The sequence below is a fragment of the Dendronephthya gigantea genome, unplaced genomic scaffold, assembly GCF_004324835.1.
Source record: "Dendronephthya gigantea isolate DGI-Jeju-01 unplaced genomic scaffold, DenGig_1.0 000042F, whole genome shotgun sequence".
Classification (NCBI taxonomy): domain Eukaryota; kingdom Metazoa; phylum Cnidaria; class Anthozoa; order Malacalcyonacea; family Nephtheidae; genus Dendronephthya; species Dendronephthya gigantea.
Genome location: NW_021163052.1, coordinates 1,717,405 through 1,742,353, shown reverse-complemented (window position 1 = coordinate 1,742,353; position 24,949 = coordinate 1,717,405). Strand labels below are relative to the sequence as shown.

The 24,949-nt window shown below is 37.2% G+C and overlaps 3 protein-coding genes across 6 annotated transcripts in view; all 3 read right to left on the bottom strand.

Moving 5' to 3' along the window:
- Positions 1-7,232: 7,232 nt before the first annotated feature.
- On the bottom strand, positions 7,233-9,723 carry LOC114526913. 2 transcript variants are annotated; one of them, XM_028548454.1, is made up of 4 exons: positions 9,394-9,723; positions 8,364-8,623; positions 8,148-8,180; positions 7,233-7,823 (listed from the first exon to the last, which is right to left on the bottom strand). In XM_028548454.1, the coding sequence occupies exons 1-4, from the start codon at positions 9,404-9,406 to the stop codon at positions 7,434-7,436; spliced, it is 696 nt and encodes a 231-aa protein (XP_028404255.1). In that variant the 5' UTR covers positions 9,407-9,723; the 3' UTR covers positions 7,233-7,433. The 2 variants fall into 2 exon arrangements, with proteins under 2 accessions (XP_028404255.1, XP_028404256.1); XM_028548455.1 differs by lacking the exon at positions 8,148-8,180.
- A 2,749-nt stretch (positions 9,724-12,472) lies between these two features.
- LOC114527038 lies at positions 12,473-22,955 on the bottom strand. 3 transcript variants are annotated; one of them, XM_028548612.1, is made up of 13 exons: positions 22,889-22,955; positions 20,115-20,246; positions 19,032-19,361; positions 18,537-18,644; positions 18,259-18,291; positions 18,125-18,187; positions 17,535-17,695; positions 17,189-17,296; positions 16,759-16,849; positions 15,227-16,111; positions 15,016-15,048; positions 14,270-14,553; positions 12,473-13,336 (listed from the first exon to the last, which is right to left on the bottom strand). In XM_028548612.1, exons 2-13 carry the CDS (start codon positions 20,206-20,208, stop codon positions 12,938-12,940), a joined length of 2,589 nt encoding a protein of 862 aa, XP_028404413.1. In that variant the 5' UTR covers positions 20,209-20,246; positions 22,889-22,955; the 3' UTR covers positions 12,473-12,937. The 3 variants fall into 3 exon arrangements, with proteins under 3 accessions (XP_028404413.1, XP_028404414.1, XP_028404415.1); XM_028548613.1 differs by lacking the exon at positions 22,889-22,955 and adding an exon at positions 21,769-21,888; XM_028548614.1 differs by lacking the exon at positions 22,889-22,955 and having other exon boundaries at positions 19,032-19,359; positions 20,115-20,206.
- Positions 22,956-23,071: 116 nt separating this feature from the next.
- LOC114527037 overlaps positions 23,072-24,949 on the bottom strand; it is a 30,360-nt gene continuing 28,482 nt past the window's right edge. The window contains exons 21-22 of the mRNA XM_028548611.1: positions 24,237-24,520; positions 23,072-23,498 (exon numbers count right to left, since the gene is read on the bottom strand). Coding sequence (XP_028404412.1) covers positions 23,097-23,498; positions 24,237-24,520 — 686 coding nt within the window. The 3' untranslated portion in view covers positions 23,072-23,096. The remainder of the gene's footprint in view (positions 23,499-24,236; positions 24,521-24,949) is intronic.

The window sequence follows — 24,949 nt, the reverse complement described above, 5'->3', positions numbered from 1 at the left end:
AGCAAATGTTTTGTTTGTTGAATCTATTTTGCCGGAAAAATCAGGAACAATATGACGGCACGCATGAATAATTAAGAAAGAAATTTGTGTAGCAGAAAATAGTATCAAGTGATCGTATAAACTGACCAAGTGATGACGTATCTGGCGTTGCCAGACTCAAAATTGTCCCAATCCACTAGAAATATCGTATTTAGTAGGAAAACAAAATAATTTCGTCTATCTAGCAGTAACTTACCATAATATCGACCATCCTGACATAATCATGGATTCATAAACTCACAGTGTAATAAGAAATCTTCCTGCAAATGTTATATAAGTTGGTGACATCTTTACGAGTGACGCGAAGTGCCCGAGACTCCTGATCCATTTTAGGACAATAAAAGGAATACTGTGCTCAAAAGTTATTTCCTTTTCTTAACCGTTTTACTTTGAACTTTGAAGGCTTGTTTCAAACGTCGTGCAATTTCATACATGTACCGAACGCATTAAAAACAAAAGAAACTCAGTTGAGGTGGTATTATCTATTGTTGTTAATGCGTTCTTCAGCACAACGTTTGAAAAAGGCCTAAAGTGTCTGAACTTGCATAATCTTATCATTTGCGGATATTTCGAAAATGCATTCATGCGAAGTAATGGTGTGTTCTCAAACAACCACTAAATTTGCAGCCATTTTATTGAAGCAGCTACCGACTATAAACATGCGTAAAATGTCGTATGCGTAAAATAATAGGCACATGCATAAATATGTACATAACTATATCGTTTCTGCATCGATGTTTGAAATGTATCTCAGTGATTTGTTAGGCGTTTATTATCCCGGTCACGAACATATGGATATTCATTGATAACACTTTGTGACTTGAATTTACGTCTGCGACAAGCCATTAGTAGTTATTAAATTACAAGACAAACACTCCTTACCAATATTTCATGCTTAAACTGTTAAAGAAAGAGCATAAAGTTAATTAAGTGATTAAGTATCCAATATCCTACAGAGGCTACATTGTCTGGTCTTTTGCGATTTCAGTTTTAGCTTCTCTGTTCTCCCTCGACACGAATATTGCATATAATTATATCTTTTTTGTCCCGATCGACTTTGGCGCGAACGACATCCTGTTTGTTTTAGTATCAAAGCAGTTTTAGCGGAGTCTCAACTCAGTTTGAACACTCGGTATCCCATTTGTTGCAACCGTGCCAAACGTATGTGTTGATAATTTGACGTTGAACGATATCCGCGCACTTGAAGTTTTCCTAGTCAGTACGCGAGCAGCGTAATATCAAAATCGTATATTGTTTTACAGTAAGGCGTTTAAAAAAGCAGTCCTGATTATAAAAATTTACACAAATATGCACGACAGAATGTAATAATTTTATATGCCACGGTCGTCAACTGTCGTTTAAAATAAGCAGCAAAGATATTTACTGCATGCAATGCAATGCAATTTTAATTTTAATTTTGATGAATGTTAATTTGTCAACGCTCAAAATGTTAAGGAAACGTCGAAAGATCGTAAAGGCCTATTTAGACTACACGATAAGTTGTATGCATTTATCAATAAGACAAATGCAAAAGAGTGCCTATGCCTCAATCTTCATTCAATTTTGTTCAGGTTAGAATTTTAGGGTCACATTTGTACGGGTGTTCATACTTTCACACACGCCAGGGTACGAATCGTATATACGACAAATCGCATAGTGTACATGGGCCTTAAGAAATGTTCGTATTTGGCAAGTTACAAGGAAAGTTGCATAGTATAACACCGCCTTTACTTAAATGTTGAAATTAACAATTGTGAATTGAATAAACGATTTGATTTAAAGCTGCATGTCAGGTTAGGTTAGTTTAGTTTAGGTTGTGTTTTTTTGCTATTATATGGCAATGCTATAATTCCCCTATAAAAGTTAGCTTTTGCTATTAAACTATAATGTTTATAAATATATAGCTATCGTAATATATATTTGAAACCTTTATTGGAACTGTAGCTGTAGCAGTTTGAAATTATAAAATTAATATCTGTTATATAGCATATGACATTTATAAGAGAAATTATGTTTTAGTTTATGATGTGGTCTAGTTCCTGTTTTGTTCCTGGCTCATCAAATTTTCACCTATTTCCTCAGAATATATTTTGGGAGCCAGGAACTCGTCGATTTCGCCAGAAATCATGTTATCATCACTCTCATCACGTCCACAAAATTAATGAATTCGGGCGGACGGTTTTCCCCATAATTAACTCAAGTGTAATTCCGCAACCTGCCTTGGCGAAATTTCCCTGTCAAAGATGAGACGTGCAAATTCGCAGCCCGATAGACATACAAAAGCAGGCTCGTTGCAGAGATTTTCCATTCATCGAGAGAAGAGCTCAGAAACGAGTTACCTTGAATAAAAGAGAGAAAATCGAATCCAAAAGCTATTAAACAGCGAAGATTGAGGTGAAATAATAAGATTCATACAAATATATCATTGAAGAAAATGTTCAACACGAAAGTAAAGAAGCTGAAATGGTTTGCCTTTTTGACGCTGTTTGTTCAAAACAGTTTAGCAGTCAGCCTTTCTGGTAGCACAACTGGTACGTTTTTTTAGAATATTTTTTGTCTGAATTGATTTAATTTAATCACAGTTGTTAAGTGATCCTATCATGCCCTTTTTTAAACAAATGTATAAGAGCTTGTGTGTGATGATTCCTAAGGGTATACATATTCTTCTGTAGTTAACGACATCAGAAATTGAATTGATATATTGAAGCGTTTCTGAATTTCTTACTACTCCAGGACAAAAGCAGTCAGCATATCCATGCAATTGGTGTTAGAAAAGGGGTAACTTAACTAGGCTTAGGGCAAAGAATGTACACTATAGCGCAGGTATAGCCACGCCATCCTTTTCGATCCTTGCTTGCATGGCGCACTACGCTTTTTTATCATTTTCGATTCTCACATCCCTCGAATGACACTGTGGATATGGCTTAATTAGCGTCAGAACTATAACGTTCAGTTTCCTTAGTTTCTCGATTAATCAGTGCAAGCCCAAGCAGTTTTAAAATATATATATATAGTTCATCTTCTCCTGATGCATGTTATTACGGTTGTTTTGTTTATTTTCAACAACACAGATAACCGCTTACAGAGACGTGAAGCCGGAGAACCGTCTGTGGAAAAGGATCAAAGTCAAAATAAGAAAGGTATTATTTGTTACCCGTCATGCAAGGCCTGTTTTAAAGCTTGTTGAGAACTCTTTGTACAAGACGAGTTGTATACTGAATTGTTTAGTGTGTAAAAAAGATATTCTCGTGCTTTGGGACAATTCCGCGTCTATCGGTGCCTTGCACTACCCTAAAGTGACAGGCTTTCTTAAAGAACTAATCCTAAGTGACGAAATGAACGTGAGAGAAAATAGCACTCATCTTGGTTTCATCACGTTCTCAAGCGCTGAGAAAACCGGAAAATTGTCTGAAGTTGGAGAAAGAACTGACCGAAAAGAGTTGATAAGTTGGCTGGACCATTTTGACTACAGGAAAGATTTAATTGGTTACAAGACTGTCACTGGCAATGCATTTAAACTTGCATATGAGGTAAGATAAATTAGATAATGATTACGCGGTGTTTAATTTGCAAATTCAGTCAGTGGGATAATATGAAAAGCGAATAGGCCATACTGAGTTGCGTAAGGTATGATCACATTCACGATCCATTTGGCGGATCGAAAATGATATCGAAAAGTTTCGCAATGCGTCTCTGACTTATATGGTGTAAGACGCGCCTTTTAAAAAAGATTAATCATTTGTAAATGCTCGATACAGATTTAGAATTTTTAAAATGTCAATCTATGATGACATTCGAAATAACTTTAATTTTACATCCAAGACCTCTGTTTGTTCATATCAGTTATATCTTTACAATCGATCCACCCATGGCTTTTTCTATTTTCTAAGATGTTCTCAAAGCCTAGTCCTGAAAATCATCGCCCAGACGTACCTGACCTGATCTTGTTGTTCACGGACGGAGAACCAAATCCTCCGGAACAAAAAGCCTTGGCAGATAATTATTCTAGAATACTGGGAAGAAACAACAGCATCACAATTATTGGCCTTGCGGGTGGCCAACCAGATTTGGTTTCAGAGTTCAAGCACCAAATCCAACAGTGGGTGACCGACCCTAACGAGGTGTACGAATCGGATTTAGAGAATTTGAACAAAGTCGTAAAAAACATCATTCATGCTGCGTGTGAAAGTCCTGGTAAGTTAAATGCAGAGGTCCGGAAGGCGTTTGTTTGTGCAATCAATTCTTTTTCAAACATGTTGCAATATACCTTTTGCGTTATATATACTTTATACCTATTTTTGTAGGGCTGTAGTTATAATTGGGGAGGGTTGTATTTGTATGTATTCATATGTTACATGCACGACAGGAAGCAGGACCAATCGCTTTTAGACAAGATCTATTTGGCATAAGACAAATATATATGACGATGCTATCCTGGATAAAAGCTTCCAGCTACAGCCTTACAATATTTTTATATTTTTATTAAAACTCCTTTACAATATTTTGCCTCCTTAAAACTACCTCTGCACGTGTAGTTTACAACAATTCAAACTTAATATGAGAATGCATCCTCTCTTCAGCGCCTTGTCCGTGTGGTAATATAACCGCACCGCACATTTATACTGAGGAAGGTAAAGAAGTCTCAGTTCAATGGGAGGACCCCACAGACAAATGCAAAACAGAAATCATTCACCACAAAACAATAACTCCACAAGGCTCGAAGTCTGGCCAGAGTTTTTCAGCTCGTCCGGATGCGTACCGTATTGAATACAGGTACCTCTACCAGGATGGAAAGGACAAGAGGGTAGAGAACTGTCATGTTTCAATAAATGTTACTGGTGAGTGAATATGTCGCATCGTATACCTTTGCGTAGTTGGGTGGAGACTGAACTTTGCATGGTTGTTTAAGAAGCATTTTAGGTAAGAAGCATTAAGAAAATATGTACTTAGAAAAACAACAGCTTGCAAACTCTAGATACTAGTTGAAAAATGACATTGAAATAGAAGTATCATTGATTTTACAACTCATTTTAACTCGAGAGACTTAACAAGATACTGCCCTATAGCTCGGAAGATACTTTTTCTTATATTTTATTAAGTTGTTTGTTATTGAATGCAGTAAGGCTTCTTTAGACGTTCATTCGACAGATTTCACACTGTACACCATAGTTGTGTCAAAATTACATTCCTGTCGATCAACGAGAATTTTTTTTTGCTAAATCATCGTCTCAAAAATGAAACGTCTTGATCTCTTACTTTAAAGGCTGCAAATGTACACCCAGTACACAAACCATATATGCCAACCTTGAAGGTAGTCAGACACGTGCCTACGCCAGCTGGTCGAAACCTGTACCAACTTTATGTCCGCTCAACGCAAGCAAAAGCAACCCCCCAAAAACCAATGGATGGTTTACTGTTGGGGAACACAGACTAACATACAACTATACACACGAAAGCGCCCAAAACAACTTCACGCTGAATTGTCGTGTTAACGTTGTTGTAAGACCAGGTAAGTAATATCTTCCTGTTTGGTCCCAATGGTGTTTTTGCATCCATTCCTACTAATGCTTATTTGTATAATGATTTTAGCTATAATATCAAGATGTAGTTTGTTTAAAGTACCAAAAATGTTGAATTGTACATAGTGATGATTAGAATTACATCATATATTTATAATGATGCGAAATGTCGACATCATATTTCTGAAATTGATGAAACTGGCACTCAGAAATACATATGATTATATAAACATGCATGACACTTGCAACAAAAATACCCGATATTACTGGATGTCGGATTTTTTAACCTTTCAGCTACTGTTATTGGTAAGCTGGTAAGGTCCGCTGGTTGCGACTCACGTGTAATTACCATGATACCTTTTATATTTAGCCTGCAAATGTCCTGAAACCCAAACAGTGAACGCTAGCTTAAAAACAGGCGAGACAAGAGCCTTGGTCAGCTGGTCAGAACCTAAACCAACTTCATGCCAGACTACACCAGGAACAAACAATCTTAAAAATACCACTGGACGGTTTTCCGTTGGAGAGCACAAGCTAACCTACACCTATGCACTTGAAACCACACAACTGGAATGTCATGTGAAGATTGTTGTATCGGGTATGTTATATACTTGCTATTTCACTCCATCCAAAATAGCTCTATTCTTGTTTTATGCAACCGCAAGTATGATTGACATCTTTGAACAAAGCAATTGAAACGGCTCAAATATTTAAAATTGTTTTGTTAAATTTGTAACTAATTATGCAGACTATAAGTATAACTATAAAATGAGATAAGGCTTGAATGTTTATTATGCGCTATTTTATAAAGAATATTTAGGGCTACAAAGTTTATTTCACAAAGTTTTATACGTTAAACATAATTAAAGTGGAAAATTTGCTACAAAGACATTAGCTATTCATTAGGCTCGATTTTCATATGTCCGAAATTCATCTGCTATGTTCTACGATTTCGAGTGATCAATGAAGTAGATATCTTTTTGGAAAGATATATCGGCGATTCAAGCGTTCTCGCGAAGTTTGCGCATTAAAATATACAGATTTTTATCCTGATGCCAGGTTGTTGCCATTCGACCTGTTGCTGAAGTTGCTGTTACATTTTATATAACGTTGTATCTTTATCTTATAGGAGAGTATTGTGGTAAAACGGCTTACAACCCAGCCACTCATGTTTGCTGTTGTGGAGAAGCTCGAGGAAAAACTCCTGATCACAAATGCTGTGGGACAAAGTTATACAATTCTAACGAAGAGATATGCTGCCAGGATTACAGCGTTGTGAGCCGTGAAGGACACTGCCCCAATTGAAAATATGAAATGGTTCTTCATTGTTTATATGACTTTACTTTTACTAATCTTTACTTATACTTAATTTGATTTTGACTATAATCGTGAATGTTTTTAACCATGTTAACACGTTAAGAAATAAATCCTCATCCTAAATGCTACACTGTTGTAATTCTCTCACAATCAATTTCACACAAGATCTGTAGATGATATAGTTACGCTGTACATATAGAAGCACTGTCGAGCTTTCTTTTGATCTTCGGTAACAGAAGTTGTGTTACCCAGCAATTTGAAAGTAAAACTGCGCTAAAAGCCAGAAATATTTAAATACCGATAATGCCAGAGTTTTATTCATTACTTTATTATATTATTCATTAAATTACACTTCAATTGCTCTACTATTTCGTAACAATACTGGCTGATAAGGCTCTTTCTTTCCACGGTTTTTCGATGGTTTTCAGAATCAGCCTCCTATGGAATTTTTACCATTGTTATTATTAAATTATTGTAATAATTTCGAAACTGGTTCGTCAGTAGTATCCACTGAACATTCAAAGAACTGAGATTGCTCATCTTAAGGAAGCTTGATCATCACAACTGTTTCCATTTCCCAGTCATCACTGGTCGAATCAAGTCCATTTTCTTTATCTCCTTCAAGCCTCCCGCCAGCGCTTTACGTGAAAAGTCTCTCCTGCGGTTGAAAATCGATAAAATTTTCTCCGCTTTCGACCGACTGTCATGGTAGATACAAATGTTTCCTCTTATATCTTCTCTAACCTCACTGTCGATTTCAAGGAGGCCAGCAAGACTGTCCCAGTGAACAGAAACTCGTTGACTTAGTCTGCACATTTCCCGGGGGGAGAGAGGCTCAACGTTTTTCTCTGGAGTAATTTCAAATTGTTCCGTTCCTACGACTCCAGACTTTTCATTTCGCGTTGATACAATTTCAACCGCTTCGTTTTCACCACCGGACCCAATTTCCTGTTTTAGAGAAGATTCTTTTAATATCCAAGCCAGAATGATTAAATGAAGGTGGTAATTGAGCGTAGTAATTTGATTACATAGTTTGTGTAATTTTTGGACTATTTTACCGGCGACGTCGCGCACCTTGATTTAGGGACCTTAAGTTTTTGTTGTTTATCACTATAGGGCCTAATTTAAGGTAGAGCTTGCTGCGTTCTGAAATGCAGACGTTCCACACAGCACGTTAAAATCGACGTGTTACTGTTGTAAACAGAACGTAGACGACGTCTAAAACTCCCAAAGGTCTTTTAATTATTTATTTATTTTCAATCAGCTACTTACTGTATTGACAGCCGCCGTAGTCGTGTTCCCATCCTGCATGTTTAAGATCCGTATTCAGATACGTACGTTACAGTATATACGCGCGTTCTATCATTATATTATTAGCAAGGTAAGGCAATTGAGTTGTTGTTTATAGAAGCATGGTAAAAAAATAAAGACTTGAACAGAACTTAATTAAAGTGTGATATGATTACTTTAATAGAAATTAACCTTTACCTGCAAAGGAAGCAGTTCCCTTCTCAAGTCGCCTAGTCCCATTTCTTCGAAACACTTTTCAAGTATATGTAGCCAAAAATGATCGTTGCTATTAAAATCATCCAGAATTTTCTTCGCTTTAGAAGTAAAATCCGGGTACATTGTGTAATTGTTTCTGACCTCCTCGCGTTCTGCGTAAGGAATATCCATAAGCCCGGCAAGGTAATCCCAATCCCTTCCAATTATACGGCTTATCCGTTCTTTTGTGTTCCGGTGTACAGCTATAGAAGAGAAAAATACATTTCTGTTTTCGTAAGGAATTTTCGTTAATGCACGTACGACATTCAAGAGTACTGATACTGAAGAGTTTTGTGAACCGGGAAAGGTTTAGGACTGTGCCTTTGTGTGGCCTGATAAGCTGCGTTTATACGTATACACTACAACGGTCAAATTTTCAACAACGGTTTAACGACGGTCAAATTTTCCGCGCAAAGCGGCATTGTAGACTTTCCGTGCAGGATTGTCTTATACTGCACGCCTACAAACCAATCAAATTGCGTGTTTCATTGTAGTTATTATATAACGTTGTTTGTCTGTGCATGAACTTAACAGTATGATCCATACTAGTATTACCACTTTTCGGCGAGTTTTGGGTCTTGTTCGAAGTATTTTCTCAATTATTTTGGTTATCCGATCAGCAACAAGAACTGAAGACAGTGTGAACGTGGCACATATTACCTAGACTTGTCCTAGACCTGAACCAGCCCAGACCTCTAGTTATAGCTAGCTATAGATCTCTGGCTATAGATTGGGCTGCAATAAATTGTGAAACGGTGAGTACAGTGGGAGTCAAGAAGAGCTCAAGAAGAGTTTTTTGATTATCTTCGGTTTCACTTTTTTCAGTCAAAAGCTTAAAACCTTCTAATAAGTTGTTCTATAAGTAATTTTACGCCAGAAAAAAACACATCAAATAATGCATCAGTACCCAATCGTTGATTTCATAAGTCTCATTTTAACGATTAGGGCTTAAATAGGACTTTCATGTACTTACCACTAGTCAGCATCCTTATGGTTCACAATTTTCAGTGTTCCGCTTCCACACACAATCACGCTATACGCAATATACACGCGTATTTATTGCAATAAATTAACCAATCACATTATTGATTATGAATGACCTCATCTTTTTAATTGTGAGAATTCGACCGTCGTGGATTCCCTTCACTAGTCCACTTCCTGTCCTCCACTTCCCAGTCCACTTCCTATCCTCCACTTCCCAGTCCACTTCCTGTCCTCCACTTCCCAGTACACTTCCTATCCTCCGTAACCCAAAACTTTGGTACAAATAACCCAAAGCCTTGGTTGCTCATAACCCAAAGCCTTGGTTGAGCCGACTAAAAGGTTTATCTGTGCGCCCGTCTTTTATAGCCCAGTATTGTTATATGTTAATCTATAATTATTATTATCCAATAAGGGTTCAGGGATTGTAAATGGGGCGGAATTTTTCGATATTCTATTCAATTGTGAGACAATTGCATTGACATCACTGGTCAAAATGAAAGTTTATCCTCAATCCACTTCCTGTTCTCTCCTTAACCCAAAATTTTGGGCACAAACAACCCAAATCCTTGGTCTCTCATAACCCAAAGCCTTGGTTGAGCCGTCTACAAAGTTTGTTTGTGCGCGCCGTCTTATACAGGGTGAGCATCAAACTATGTTATTTTATAATTAACACTTATTTACTGCGAACTAAGGAAACATTATGTTTTGTGGACCCGAGACCTTTCGATATTTCACGAGGCGAAGCCGAGTGAAATATCGATGTTTGAGGGTCCACAAAACACAATGTTTTCTGAGTTTTCGGTAAATACGTTTTCTATTATATAGTACTTGTCAAAGAAAAACCAAACAACGAAATATCTTTTCATAAAAGACATAAATTCAAATGGATAAAAGTTGTTATTTCCATGAGATAAACCGTTATCTCATTCTGCAGGGGGTCGCGCTGGCGACATTTTAAATTTCGTAACTCTCGCGTGATTCGCTCTCGACCAATGAAACGCTACGAAAACAAAGCTTTGACAAGTGGTATATAATAATTATATACTATTATTAGCATTAATTTGGTTTGCATAATTGCTGTGATTACACGCATCAGTTCTATGCTCGTGTCGAAATACACTCCAAATTTGAATTCAATGTGGTGGCTCAGCCGGTCAAAAATATTGCAGGAAAGCGCATAATATTGTCTGGAGTGGGCAGCAGGAGTGAATTGAAATTAATACGATATACTAGAAGATGGGAGATGTTGTCTGCGTTTCTGCGACAGTTTAGCGAATTTAAAATGCACGAAATCTACGAAGCGCACGTGATATGAAAACTGCTACTAATGTTAGGATACCAAAATTAATTTCTTTTGCATACGGCTCTGACTTTCTTTATCAAAGAGCCTATAATTTCCATCCAGGGAAACTGTGGGAGTTAGAGCACTAGAGGTGAATCTTAAGCTCACTTTTATGTGGCGAGAACGAGCCGACGCCGAGAATAAGTGACGTTCAATATCATTCAAACAAGAATAAGTTCGACGAGAGGGATATAGGAATGTCAGGTTCATTCGGTGAGTCAGGACGTTGGCCTCTTGCCTTAGTCTGTTAATCATGAGTAACAGGTTTAGGATATTTACAGTCGGTAATACTCACTCATTTGCAGTTGAACTACAAGCACGTACAGTACAATACCCTGTGGTTATAAGTTGAATGTATATATAAATATCACTGTTGTATTATAAAGTAGTTAATAAGTTGCTAATATGGTAGTTAATTGTGCTTCAGTTTAGGATCATAAGAAAGGTATATTGCCGGCTATATCATGCAGTAAAAGCTATACGTATATAATATAGGCGATAGCTAACAACATTAGCGGTCCCAGACAATAGGGAGGTTAAGATCGACTTCCGCTACAAGTACCGATACCAATATTCATTCACGCGCATGCGCAGACGTAACAATCGTCCAAAATGTGATAACACCGGAAGTCGCGAGTACCGTTTTGGGGCTGAAAATTGAAGTGGATAGATAGGGGAAGTACCGAATTATATTTACTGTATTATTGTCATTTCCTGCAGTTTTTTCCACTAATATTATTTAGTTTTTAGTTGTGTAATGTTTCTGCTTTGTTTGTTGAGACTTAAGGATTGTGATTGGAGTTTTTGATGTGAATACAGCCGCTATACTCCGCCGTGTTTATTTACTTCTTACGGAAGTCACAATCTTAACGCTTTAAAGTTTCCGCGCTGCCAAACAGTAATACGTCATGTATTTTTGTATCGGTACTGGTAGTGGAAGTAGATCTTAACCTCCCTAATGACGTCGTCCTAGACGGTTTAACATCTCAATCCCATTAGTCAGTCTGCTTCTATTGATAAGCAAGTGAACATAATAATTACACATCTGGCTGTACGACGCGACCTATTGACCCGTTGTTTCAAATGCATGGCCGATGCAACGTGCACAGCAACAAAGAGTCAAAGACGGACCTGCATGCATTATTCATCATAATTTATTCCAAATATTTCTCTTAATATAGCCATAACGAACCGAACATCTTTGTACAGGTGGAAAAGTGATAAGTGTTCTTCGTTCAATATCCTGAAAACCCTCTCATTATCACGTGGCTTTCAACTGGACATTAGCTAAGATGGAAAATTCGTAGTTATTTGCTTGATTTTTTTGTAAATGTACCTTGATAATTCAGTGAAACATATAATACTGTTGTGGTTTGTAAACATTCAACTTCGAGCTCTAAACCCGTTTGTAATATAGGCTGTATAGCTACTCGCCGTATATTTAACAGTTATTCTGCGAACTCGAGTCGTATATGAATTGATAGCTGACTATCGGCCATATACGACGAGAGTGAGCGGAATAACTGTTTTATTATATACACAAACTTTGTCGCCCTTTGGGTGCATTTTGGTGTGCCATTATCAACTAAAGCTTGGATTTCTATTTCACTCAACTCCCCAAATCTTTCAGCCATTTTGTTTACTTTCTCGACTAGACAGATACGAGCTAATATCTGTCTAGTAGCCAACCAATGAAATTGCAGCATACCTCATATATATCTGGCGCTTGTGTATATAATAATAGCAATTATGGTTACGTGTAAAAAAATTACTTTCTAAATCGTTCAGTTTTACTGAAAGTTAGAATGTCGATTATTCTCAACCATGTTTCGGAATAAAACACGATGGTAAAGCTGTAGAAGTGTGCGCGTGGGCTTGGATAAAATTTTACGTGAAGTTATATGACTGTTTCGAATGTTGAGATCATATCAAACAGTTAACCACACAAAAGGTATGTCATTACGTGGAAAACTTCTTACATACTACCATCATTCGATCTTTCTTCAGAGAAGGTTGATTCGATTTCGTTTTTCAACCACAAAGTCTTGGTAATGGAAAGCTTGACCTAAGAATGCCGTATCACCGCGACTTTGAACTGTTCGAAATAATTATACCTTCATTTATTCTGGAGAGGCTGATGGAAGAGCATAGTCTAAGGTGCTGTAATCTAACTTAACAGATGACTTGATAATTACATGACTTTCCATTTTCCAGTGATAACTGGTCGAATCACGTCTAATTTCCTGATTCCTTTCAAGCATTCTACCAGCTTCTTACGGGAGAAGTCTTTCTTGCGGTTGAAAATAGATAAGATTTTCTCAGCTCGTGAACGATGGTCGCTGTAAATGGCAACGTTGTATCTGATGTCATCTCTTTCTTCCTTGGTGATGTCCATGAGGCCAGCAAGACTGTCCCAGTCAACTCCAACGCATCGACTTAACCTGTACATTTCACGAGGGGAGAGAGGCTTAACGTCTTCCTCTGGAAGGATTTCAGTTTCTAGTTCTTGAATTCCATTGCATTCTGGAATTTCAGTTTGCAATAATTCAATTTCGTCCTTCTGACATACATCATTACGAGTTACATCATCCTGTTAATAACAAAGATGTTATTCAATGTCCACACCGTCACCATATCGGCAGCCGAATAGAGATCGAATTGTTTAAAATAAAATAAATGAATTCAATAGGGGCACTCTGTATACTATACGATTTATACAATCGAGAAGATATGACATCAGCGCCTGTAGCGACGACAAATAGCCTCGCTATCTCGTGTCCTAGTTCAACAAATAAACTCTTGGAGCATTCCTTTCAGTATAATATTGCTTTTTTCTAGCAGCCTTATGATAAGATAAGTTATCTTCGTCACTCGCAATTCGAGCCTCTTCGCCTTGCGACATAAAATAAAATAATTGTGCTCCCGAACTGCCGTTTGTAATACAACGCGCTAATATCGCATATCATTAACATTCCAAAAGTTGCTGATGGAATGTGTTGCTGCGCGGAATATATGCGCAGAACAGACTTTACCTCATCTTTAAAGGCCAGGTTACACGATGCAATTTTTCTTTCAACTTGCAATGTAATTCTACTTTTTAACAGGGGCCGCGAAACCGGGTTTGTTCTGAGGCACGATACCCCCGCTTTTTAGAAAATAAAAAAATGTGCGCCTTTCTTAAGAAAACTTGCCCTTCTTTGAGTCATTAAATGTGCGTTATTGTTAACAAAAAAAGGGAAAAGGACTACAGGAGTACATGATCTCAGACAAATTAGAGATTTGTATGTAGCGTTTCTAAACGCTTTCGCGACCCTTGACTTTTAAAAGATGTAAATTAGTGAGGAGTCTTCAAAATGTAAGTGTCACAAACGCCATGAATTGTAATAAAAACAAAAGTTCGGTAGTTGCGAAATTTACATGTCACAAAGGAACATTGCATTGCAAGTTTCAAGAAAAATTACCCCGTGTAAAAGGGCCTAAAGCTGGGAAGAAGGCAGGAATTATTTAATTCGCAAATAAATACCTCGTCTTTCATAGGCTGTAATTTCTTTAATAAATCATGCCTTCCCAATTCATCAGCGCATTTTTCAAGAATATCTCGACCGAAGCAATCGCTGCCATTGAAATGTTCAAGAACTTCTTCCGCTTTGGAAGGAGAATCAGGGTATTTGGTGAAGTTGGTTCTAATCTCTTCACGTTTTTCATATGGAATATCCAGGAGCCCGGCAAGACTGTCCCAATCAATTGCAACCATACGGCTCACCCTCGTTATTTCTATTGTTGTGAGTTTTGTGTTCCGGCGTACAACTAGAAGAGGAAGAAGTGAAATATCTGGAGCTGAAAGACGATGTAGATAAACTTGATGTAGATAAACTTGATGTAGATAAACTTCGCGCGTGCTGATAGGTCTAGAAGAGTGTTTCTATTTAGGAAAGAGAAAAACATTTTCCGTGTTTCTTTACAGTTACAGAAACACGCGTGGGAGTTTGGGAGAACGAGAAATAATCCGTGAGAAAACGAGCCCGTATTATTTCTCGTTCCCAAACCCCCATGCATGCGTGTTTCTAAAACTGTATATAGAAACACGGAAAATGTTTTCTATTTATACTTTAGATAAGATCACCAAAGACACATATTTTCATTGGGCAGTACCTTACTTATTGAGGCATATACCGCAATTTTTTTGTTGCTATCGTGACAAAACTAAACATTCGCTTGACGCGAAAGGGTTGTGAAGCAGCAAAGTTGGCAAAAAACCTTCAAAAATACCTTGTGTCTCGCGTTCTGGTTTTGTCGATTGTACTGAAAATAAACGTGTAGAATGTTAGTAGAATAAACTAAAAAATTTCAACCCAATGCAATTTAGGAGGAATATATAAAAGGCTGCAAAATAGCACACAAAATTTAGTGTAATACTAAATACCAAATACAGATTCAAAACACAAGTACACACAACACAGGAAATAGTTTTATAACTTACCATAATCTTTCTCGTCTTCATTTTTATCTTGCTCTATTTCATGTATATTTAGTTTCCACAGAAACCTTCTTTCATCTTCGTGATCTACTTCGCAAATATTCACAGTTCCGCTTGCAGGCTTAGCTATGGCACTTCCCTTGAAATTATCGATTACAAAGCCCACGGAATCCAGCTCAGGTTGGTCGACTTTAACCAGAATACACTGAGTGTTGATCTCGACACCAGGAAAATTCAAACTCACCTGAAGAGGGTGGTCTATTTCGACACGCTTCAACATTCCCTTGTCACTTCTAACGTAACCTTCTTTGAGATGATCTTTTAGTTGCTTTATCTCGTTTTCTTCATATTCATCGACAAATTCGCTCACCACGACGACCGAAATGTCTATTTTATCCATTGGAGGTTGTCTTCGATAGAAGGCATACGCACAAGAGGTAAACGAATGATTAAGATGGCTCAAAATTCGAGCCAAGACCCCGCGCATTGCTAAAATAAAAGCATAGAAACAGAAGCCGTTAATTTTCGCAGTTACGACCCCTTTTGTCATGTCCTCTTCAATTTCATTCGTCACCAGTTCCCAAACGACCCTCCGATAATCCGGGTTGTAGGAACCGTGCAGGATGAAGAGTTCAGAGTCAGCTAAAGTATTTTCGAAGCTAATTGTGAGATCTGCTGGTCTCACAAACTTCAAACCATCTGGAAGAAGTTCAACCACTCGCGGTGAACCAACAACGAGGCCCAGGTCAAGCAGTGTTTTGATCGCCAAATTATTATCGTCTTTTATCAAAGTGATTTCTGTATCTTCAGCAAGACATCCAGGGGCAAGATTTAATATTATGTCATCGACTTGGAGAATACCCCCGTGATCTGGACGCAGTGTATCAGCTGGAATGAGAGAAGTTGTACATGCAATATTACTATACGTCTGTAATACAAAATCTGAGATGACTGAATATGTACAATTTATGCTGTTGATATTTGCGATAACTAAATAGTTCTCAGCAAAAGTAATTGGGGACAAACCTTGCCCATCGTTAAAGTTATTCAGAATAACTTCTTCTAAACTCGGGTTAGTTTGAATATAAATATGCAGTGCAAAAGAACTTAATTAGGTAATCAATTTTCTTTACAAAATACAAGGGATGGAGTGCCCTAAAAAAACTTGTGATCTTCGGTAAAGCGTCGACGTGCTCGGTAAACAGAGGGAAGATCAGGGGCGTTCGGTGCAAGAGGCCTAGGAGGGGGAAAGGGGGCGCGGCCACTCCTACCTCTGGGGATATTTGAAGCTAAAAAGGTGGGCAAATTTTGATCGAATTCTACAAGCATTCGAGCAATTCTTTCTGAAGTCTGGTAATTTATACTCGCACTGCTCGTCTTCCTCCCAAAAACAATTTGTCGCACTCAATGTTCGAACGTGAGCCTCACCTAGCTATTACCACGCCTCGAAAGAATCTTGCTCGAAGAACTAACCTTATTCACTTTTTTACCAAAATATCATTATTTTATTCATTTACAAAAAAATAATATCGTACTTCCACTGGGGCGCTTCATCAAACTTGACTGCTCTTCCGACTTCTGATGTAAATCACATTTGATTCCATATCGTATTGATTTGCGCTTTGGCTAAAAAAGTTTAAAAAAACCCAAAACACAGTTTTTACACGTTATTATAACAAAAAAGTCTTAAAGCACATTTCCCACATCATAATTGAGATTTCCAGTTGCGGAAATGGAAGCTTTTAAAAATATTCTTGATAAATTACGAAACTTCCCGCTGTAAAAGTAATTTCATTGACCATGCAATAGCTTTTACATATAAAATTTATAGCAATTCTTTTTGTTAGACGTAACACAAATTTGGCTGATTCATTGAACAAAATATCAATGGTTAATTGAAAAACCAGGAAGTTTGCCAACATCCCTGTGCCCTGATGGCTGAATACCCTGCTAAATATTTTATACCTGGTCTTCAGAAAAGTTGTAATCATAACGAACAGGACGTGTCGTTTGTACGTGGCCTGTTGGATAAGGTTCAGGATAGTGTCTTTCACAGTCATCGTTTATTTCTTCCTAAGATTACAAAGTACAAAAGAGGTGCTAACAGTGGCGTACAGGAGACGATAATTGGGGGGGGGGGGGGAAACGCATATTCATATATTCATGTTAACAGACTTGTAAAGACAATCGATTTGATCAAATGAAAGGAAATTAATCTTGTATAACATGAATACATGGATATGTGCCCCCCCCTAATTATCCATCCATCCCCTAATTATTGTGTCTCGTACGTCTCGTATGTCTAACTTACGTTGGAAGTCGAAGGCCTGATGTTTTCGTCGTCGCGTTTCATGGTCGGTCTACGTTTGTGTCGATATATCAACACAGCAACAAAAAACACAAAGACTGCTCCAGCAGCAACACAAACAATTTTCCAATTAAATCTGGACTTGCGATTTTCCCCTGTTTCTTCTGAAAAGCAAAGAATCCCATGCCTTAACTAAATAATATCCCAATTGACCTAACCTTGATAAATATGCAAGCTAAGACTACGTGCACATCGGTAACGTTTTCCAGCGTTTTCATGTTCGTTTTACCGCCAAAACGGTTTCAAACACTGTCAATTTAGGATCGATTGAAGTTGAAGGTAATTTAACATAATATTGAGCATATTTTCCCTTGGATCGTGGTGTGGACAACGCGTCAAAGCAATAAAATAGATAAAACGATTTTTAAAACGCTCGGAAACGACGCTCGTGTGTACATAACTTTCTCTTTATCAAATTAAATATATCATTCCCAAATAATTTCTGTTTTATTAAGTTTTTATTCTGCCAAGGGCTTATAAAGCCATCATAACGTATAAAACGCGAAAAAAATAGTACCAATGCAAATGGGTACCTGGCATTTCTTCTTCCCCAAGTCTGGTAGGATAGTGCGGGCGAGAGTGATTTCTTGAACATGCTGTTAAAAATTATAAACTGGTAAAGTTATATGAATCAATTGCAAATCTGAACCCTGTACATTAACCATACCTTTCGTTTCAACCGATGTTGGTGCTGCTTTTTCTACAATCAATCAATCAAAGAAACACAAGTTCAATTTTCAGTTATTCGCACTTCTGTTTAATTTACTAAGATGCATGGGTATTACTTTGAAAGGAGAAGATGGATGTTTACCAACACCTCCTATTTATGTAATAAATGTTTTCTCTTTCTGTTTTTCCTAGCAAATAGCTGAGGTAAAGACAGCACAGGGGTAAAAACAGCACAGCAAAGGGATTACAGGCATATAGCTGTATAACATTTTATACCTATCATGGATGAACGATGATATGCGGTTCTAGATGAAATGACATTCGAAACCGTCTTTGTGGGCCTCCAGCGAACAACGGTACTTAAAACGGGTTTTTTCAAGGGTTCTATAAAAAATACAAAGCAATTCGAGTTATTAAACACAAAAGAGACTAAATTCTTGTGAGGATTCAACTTTACTCCAAAGCCTATAACAAAATGTTCAACCATGCAAAGGCATCTTCTAGAAATGTCAAAGGCGATCTTTTCCTACATGGCCGTTCAATAATTTTTTCAGTAGTATACTCAGTATATGCCTTACTATATGCTTCAATATGCCTTACTATAATATTTCACATTTATTCTCAGTCATCCTCGAGCTTGTAAATATTAATACTGGTTTGACAATGACTGGTTTAAAATATAGACGAAATATAACCGAAAATTTTTTGTCTTGTTTTTTTCAGTTTACAAGATTTTGTTTTCGGATCGTGTTTCTTTCTTATAAGATTCACCTGCTCTAAAACATTCCACTCCAGCGTCTTCGAAATGAAAACAGTTGTGTTTTCCCACTCTTGCATGAAGGCAATTCGTCAATCTTTTCTCTTTTCCGGAACAATCGACATCGTCCAACCATATTTTTCCAGAACCATCCGGAACGAGGGCTCCGTGAAGGGCTTTTACGGCATCTTGATAACCCAGTTGACGACACACAACTCTTGCATCGTTCAAGTCCCATCCATCGTCACAAATCGTTCCCCATTGACCATTAAGTGACACTTCGACACGCCCTGTTCCAATGTTACTCAACGGTCCTTGCAACCTCACAGATCCAGTGGATATCTCTAGTGGAACGTTTAAAATATTGAATCATACATGTTAACTGGATAGCTATAAAACTATAATCATAAAAAGAAGTACTACTAGCAGTAATCACAGATTAGTGATGTGTGTTTATTTCGGTTACCGATCATTAACAAAAATGTTAACATTATAACGTCACAACGTATGTGATTACCCGCAAAATGAGTAATTTAACAACAGTGATGGCTCATATGCTTTAATCATTTTAAATAACAACAAAATGTCAAAATAGAGCGAGCACATGGTCTCCAGTTACTATGACGACATATATGAGAACGAGGCAAATCTGAGATCGCAAATTTCGATATGACACGGCTAGGAAGCATTCTCCTTCGTCGAACGCAACAAGAGTGCAGAAGTACTACAGCCTTAACGTTTGCGCTTGTTTTTCGCTTGTTTGCGCGTTTTACAACTATACGCTTAACTATGCGCTTGGTATTCCTGAAGCATATTTTGATCATGTATATTTAAACGTCGGCAGATCGCGTCATAATAAACTCCCTATAGTAGTATACAGAAAGGAGTATGAATACCGACACTTCAGAGACTTTCAAATATCGCATTCTTTTTTGGAAATACTATCTTGTATTCATTCGTATAAATTAGAATCTTTACTTCATTGTATTTCCAGGGATGTCAATCATCCTGACTAATAGCCTACTTTCTTTTGCGTTACAGATATTCGAGCTCCTATATAACAATGTTACATAAAAAAATAAAACTATGCAAATTACCATTATTATCATTCTGGAAAGTCTTTGTCGACACTCCAAACGATAAAATAAACAGCAGTACAACGATTCCGAGCGGGCTGAATTTCCACTTCATTCTGTTTCGCTCACCGAGAAATTGATACTAAGAGATTTCTACAGTGAAAAAAAGTAGTACTTAGGTGGCAAATAAACGCATTAAACTTCAGGAAAGTTTATAGGATAAAATCGAGAGAAGGAATTACAAATGATTGATGGGTTTTTAGACTTTGGGAATAAACATCAGGCTAAGCGTGTTTTCATGTCAATCGGTACTTGATTAACATTATGTAAAAATTAACATAATATATCGTATTCTATAGGTTTTGATTGTATAAGCCTGTAAAATCACTTTGCGTTGTATGCTTTGAGAACGCTTATTATAGCCTTCAATCAAACGCATTAATCAAACGCATTTTCCCTTTTCTACTTAATGAAGGTAATCATCTCGAAGGCGTGCGTCACCGCACGTCACGGTTTAGCCTGCGTCGCCAAAGCCATTCGGACTTAATCAGATATACGGAGTTTTGACTCGCTGGAGTGGCAGCATTGCATTCAATGAAAAAGTTCTTATCAGAAATTTGACCTTTGGCCTTCTATTGATATTGTTTTAACAGATATTCTAACAACGCAATTCATAGCTTAGAATACTTTCCCCTCGAAATACTACCACTGTAAATTGAATGAAACAATAATGAATATACTACATATTGCATTGTGTATAATACGGAATTGGGAACAACTTATAAAAATGCCCTAAGTAAAGATCCTTGCACACCAACCCTAAGTAAAATTTTTCGAATTTTTCAATGTCTGTGATTTGAAATCCAATACGCGATGAAATTGCTTACTATATGAAATGTAGTTTTAAATTCTTTCTCAGAAATCGAAACTACATTGGTTTTTATGTCATTCAAGGAGATACTTCATACATACATACGTAAGAAACAATAAATAGTGTGTATTCGTAAAACAAAACCAACACAAACTCTGCGCAATATATCATAAGATAGCAAGCATTAGAATCGTTTAAGCCTATTATTTCTACATATACACGCACAAATTTGCGTAGTTCAAACAATCACGACAGGGAAATATGTCAATAAAAAGGTATTCAGACTACTGATTTAAATCACTAAGGAAAAACAGAAATCAAAATTGTACAAGGAATCCTAGATGCAGTGAGGAACTAGCCAGCTTGATAATTAGGGGGGTTATGCAACGTTCATGTCCCTCAATATTTTTTCCTTTTTAAATCTATCATTCTTACGATATAGAAGAGAAGTTATACCACTGCCTAGGTTTCCTAAGCCATAATTGAATGAATGAAAGAGTACATGCAAAAATAAAGTATCACAATTCCTATACAATGCATGACTTTGTAACAACACTTATTTACGACGCTGCGTTCTTTGAAACTGAATTGCGCAAATTGCTGGTATTATGCCAATTTGAACACGTTTCGAAAGGGAAACGTTTAAACAGTGGTAGAACTGTGCGCAGTGCGCTGTGCTCAATTGGATAAAATTAAACAAGCGTAACATATGGTTAGAAACATCGTATTTCAGACTTGTGGACATGCATGTACGCAATCACAACATCATTTATATGCATAAATATTTACTAAAGGAAAACATACCCTTTGATGAACTGCTTTATTATCTGTCTTAAAGGACAGCGCTCCTGTAATCGCTAATAACAAAGGCGTTAGCTGGGTTTAGAACAATAATTATCGCTAAATATGTAAACGAACGTTCCCGTTTGTACAATATCTGAAACATGAGATTTAACTCTTGTTTTATATCACTTCTATATATAAACCCTAAACGGAAGTCAAAGAAAACAATGTACATTATGGATAATGACGTAACAAGCCGTGACGCCGTCAAGGAAATCTGGTCCTAATACTAATAGTGACGGCGCGAAACTTTGAATTTTGATTTTCTCTTCTTTCCTGCTTCCCTTAATTAACCTCCCTGTCAGTTATGAAAGCAACCGTCAAATAAAATCTCCCATGCACTGCAAGAAAGAGACGAATAAAGATTAAATATGAGGTTTATTCGGTCAATCAGGTTTGTTGGACTCTTGCAATAATTAGCTATCCCAAAAAAATCATGCGGTGTATAAAAAATGCATCTTTTGTGTTCGAATATAGAAAGCAATTATCATGAATATTTAGTGTTTGCGTTTTTTCTGACACAAACCGTATGTCTGCTATCTTCAGTGTTGTAGCCAGCCTGACAATTTAGACCCGCTATATGCAAAAAAGTCCGCATTGTCATTATCCATTTCTTTAGAAACTTATTGTTTTTAGAGTCAACGAATATCGAAATATATTAGCATAGCATGACTAAATCGTCCGGCCTGGCTACACTACAAACTATCCTGTGTGAAAGGTTTACGATATTTATAGTGCAATATTCGTCCATTTCTAGTTGAACTACAGTACACGTACTATTATACACTTTGATTACAAATCGAAGGTATATATCAATATGTAAATATATCGTTGAACAATTATTGTTCAGTGCTATAAAAAGAACTTTCTAAATCACTCAGTTTTACTGAAAGTTAGAAGTGCATTCATTCTCAAACATGTTTCAGTAGAAAACATGTGGATAAAATTGTAAAAATGTGCCGATGTGCTTCGATAAAATTTACGTGAAAGTCATAATATTATGAATGATTCGATTGCTGAGATCATATGAAACTGTAATCACACAAAGGGTATGTGATTAAGTGGGAAACTTCTTACATACCATCATTCTTTCTTCAGAGAATGTTGATTTGATTTCGGTTTTCAACCAGAAAGTCTTGGTGATATAAATCTTGACATATGAAATATGAATGCCGTATCGTCGGGACTTTGAACTGTTCGAGATAATTATACCTTTATTTATTCTGGAGAGGCTGATGGAAGAGCATAGTCAATGGTGGTGTAATCCAACTTAACAGATGACATGATAATTACATGACTTTCCATTTTCCAGTGATAATTGGTCGAATCACGTCTAATTTCCTGATTTCTTTCAAGCATTCTACCAGCTTCTTACGCGAGAAGTCTCTCTTGCGGTTGAAAATAGATAAGATTTTCTCAGCTCGTGAACGATGATCGCTGTAAACAGCAAAGTTGTATCTGATGTCATCTCTTTCTTCCTTGGCGATGTCCATGAGGCCAGCAAGACTGTCCCAGTCAACTCCAACGCATCGACTTAACCTGTACATTTCACGAGGGGAGAGAGGCTGAACGTTTTCCTCCGGGGAGTTCTCGAGTCGTGTTATTAACTTTTTAATTTCTTCATTATCAGCCTCTTTGATTTGCGATGATGGAATTCGTTTCTTCCATCTAACAATCCCGGTGCGTTTATTCTGTATAAGAGATTTTCCAAAATCCAAGTCAGACGTCAAGGCTAAGGTAGTTAGAATCTACGTATTTAAAAGGTAGGTATATTTAAACCTAGAATCAGCAAGTCTGTGCCCAGTCAAGATAAAGCATATAAACCGCTAACATGCACTAGGTGAAGCTTGGAAGAAGGCAGATATTGTTTTATTAGCAGGCTATTAGTTTGAAGGCCAGGTTACACGATGCAATTTTCTTTCAACTTGCAACTTGGGTTTGTTCTGAGGCACGATGCCCCCCGCTTTTTAGAAAATAACACTGAAAATATGCGCCTTTTCTTAAACGAACTTCCCTTCTTTGAGTCATTAAATGTGCGTTATTGTTAACAAAAAAAGGAAAAAGGACTACAGGAGTACATGATCTGAGACAAATTAGAGATTTGTATGTAGCGAAATGTTGCATTGCAGTTTTAATTAATAATTACGTAAAGTAATTCAGATGATTATATAGTTCTATACGAGAATCCCCCCCCCACACTTTCTAAACACTTTCGCGACCCTTGACTTTTAAGAGATGTAAATTGGTGAGGATGTTCAAAATGTAAGTGTCACAAACGATATGAAGTGTAATAAAGACTAAAGTTCGGTAATTGCGGAAATTACATCTCACAAAAGAAGAATTGCATTGCAGTTGCAAGAAAAATTGAACCGTGTAAAAGGGCCTAAAGCTGGGAGGAAGGCAGGTATTATTTAATTCGCAATAAATACCTCGTCCTTCATAGGCTGTAATTTCTTTAATAAATCATGCCTTCCCAATTCATCAACGCATTTTTCAAGAATATCTCGACCAAAGCAATCACTGCCATTGAAATGTTCAAGAACTTCTTCCGCTTTGGAAGGAGAATCAGGGTATTTGGTGAAGTTGGTTCTAATCTCTTCACGTTTTTCATACGGAATATCCATGAGCCCGGCAAGACTGTCCCAATCCATCGCAACCATACGGCTCACCCTCGTTATTTCTATTGTTGTGAGTTTTGTGTTCCGGCGTACAACTAGAAGAGGAAGGAGTGAAGTATTTCGAGCTGAAATACGATGTAGCTGAATTTCGCCTTTCATTCGCTTTGCTGATACGTGTCCACGTCGAACTTTAACATACTGGCGAGGTATCATGCATTATACTGACAATATAATATAACATTTACAGTCCGCGCGTGCTGATAGATCGAGAAGCGCGTTTCTATTTAAGAAAGAGAAAAACATTTTCCGTGTTTCTATACATGCGGTTATAGAAACACGCATTGGAGTTTGGGAGAACGAGAAATAATCCGTGAGAAAACGAGCCCGTATTATTTCTTGTTCTCCCAAACCCCCATGCACGCGTGTTTCTAAAACTGTATATATATAGAAACACAGAAAACATTTCTTAGATAAGATCAGCACAGACACATATTTTCATTGGGCAATGCCCTTACTTATTTAGG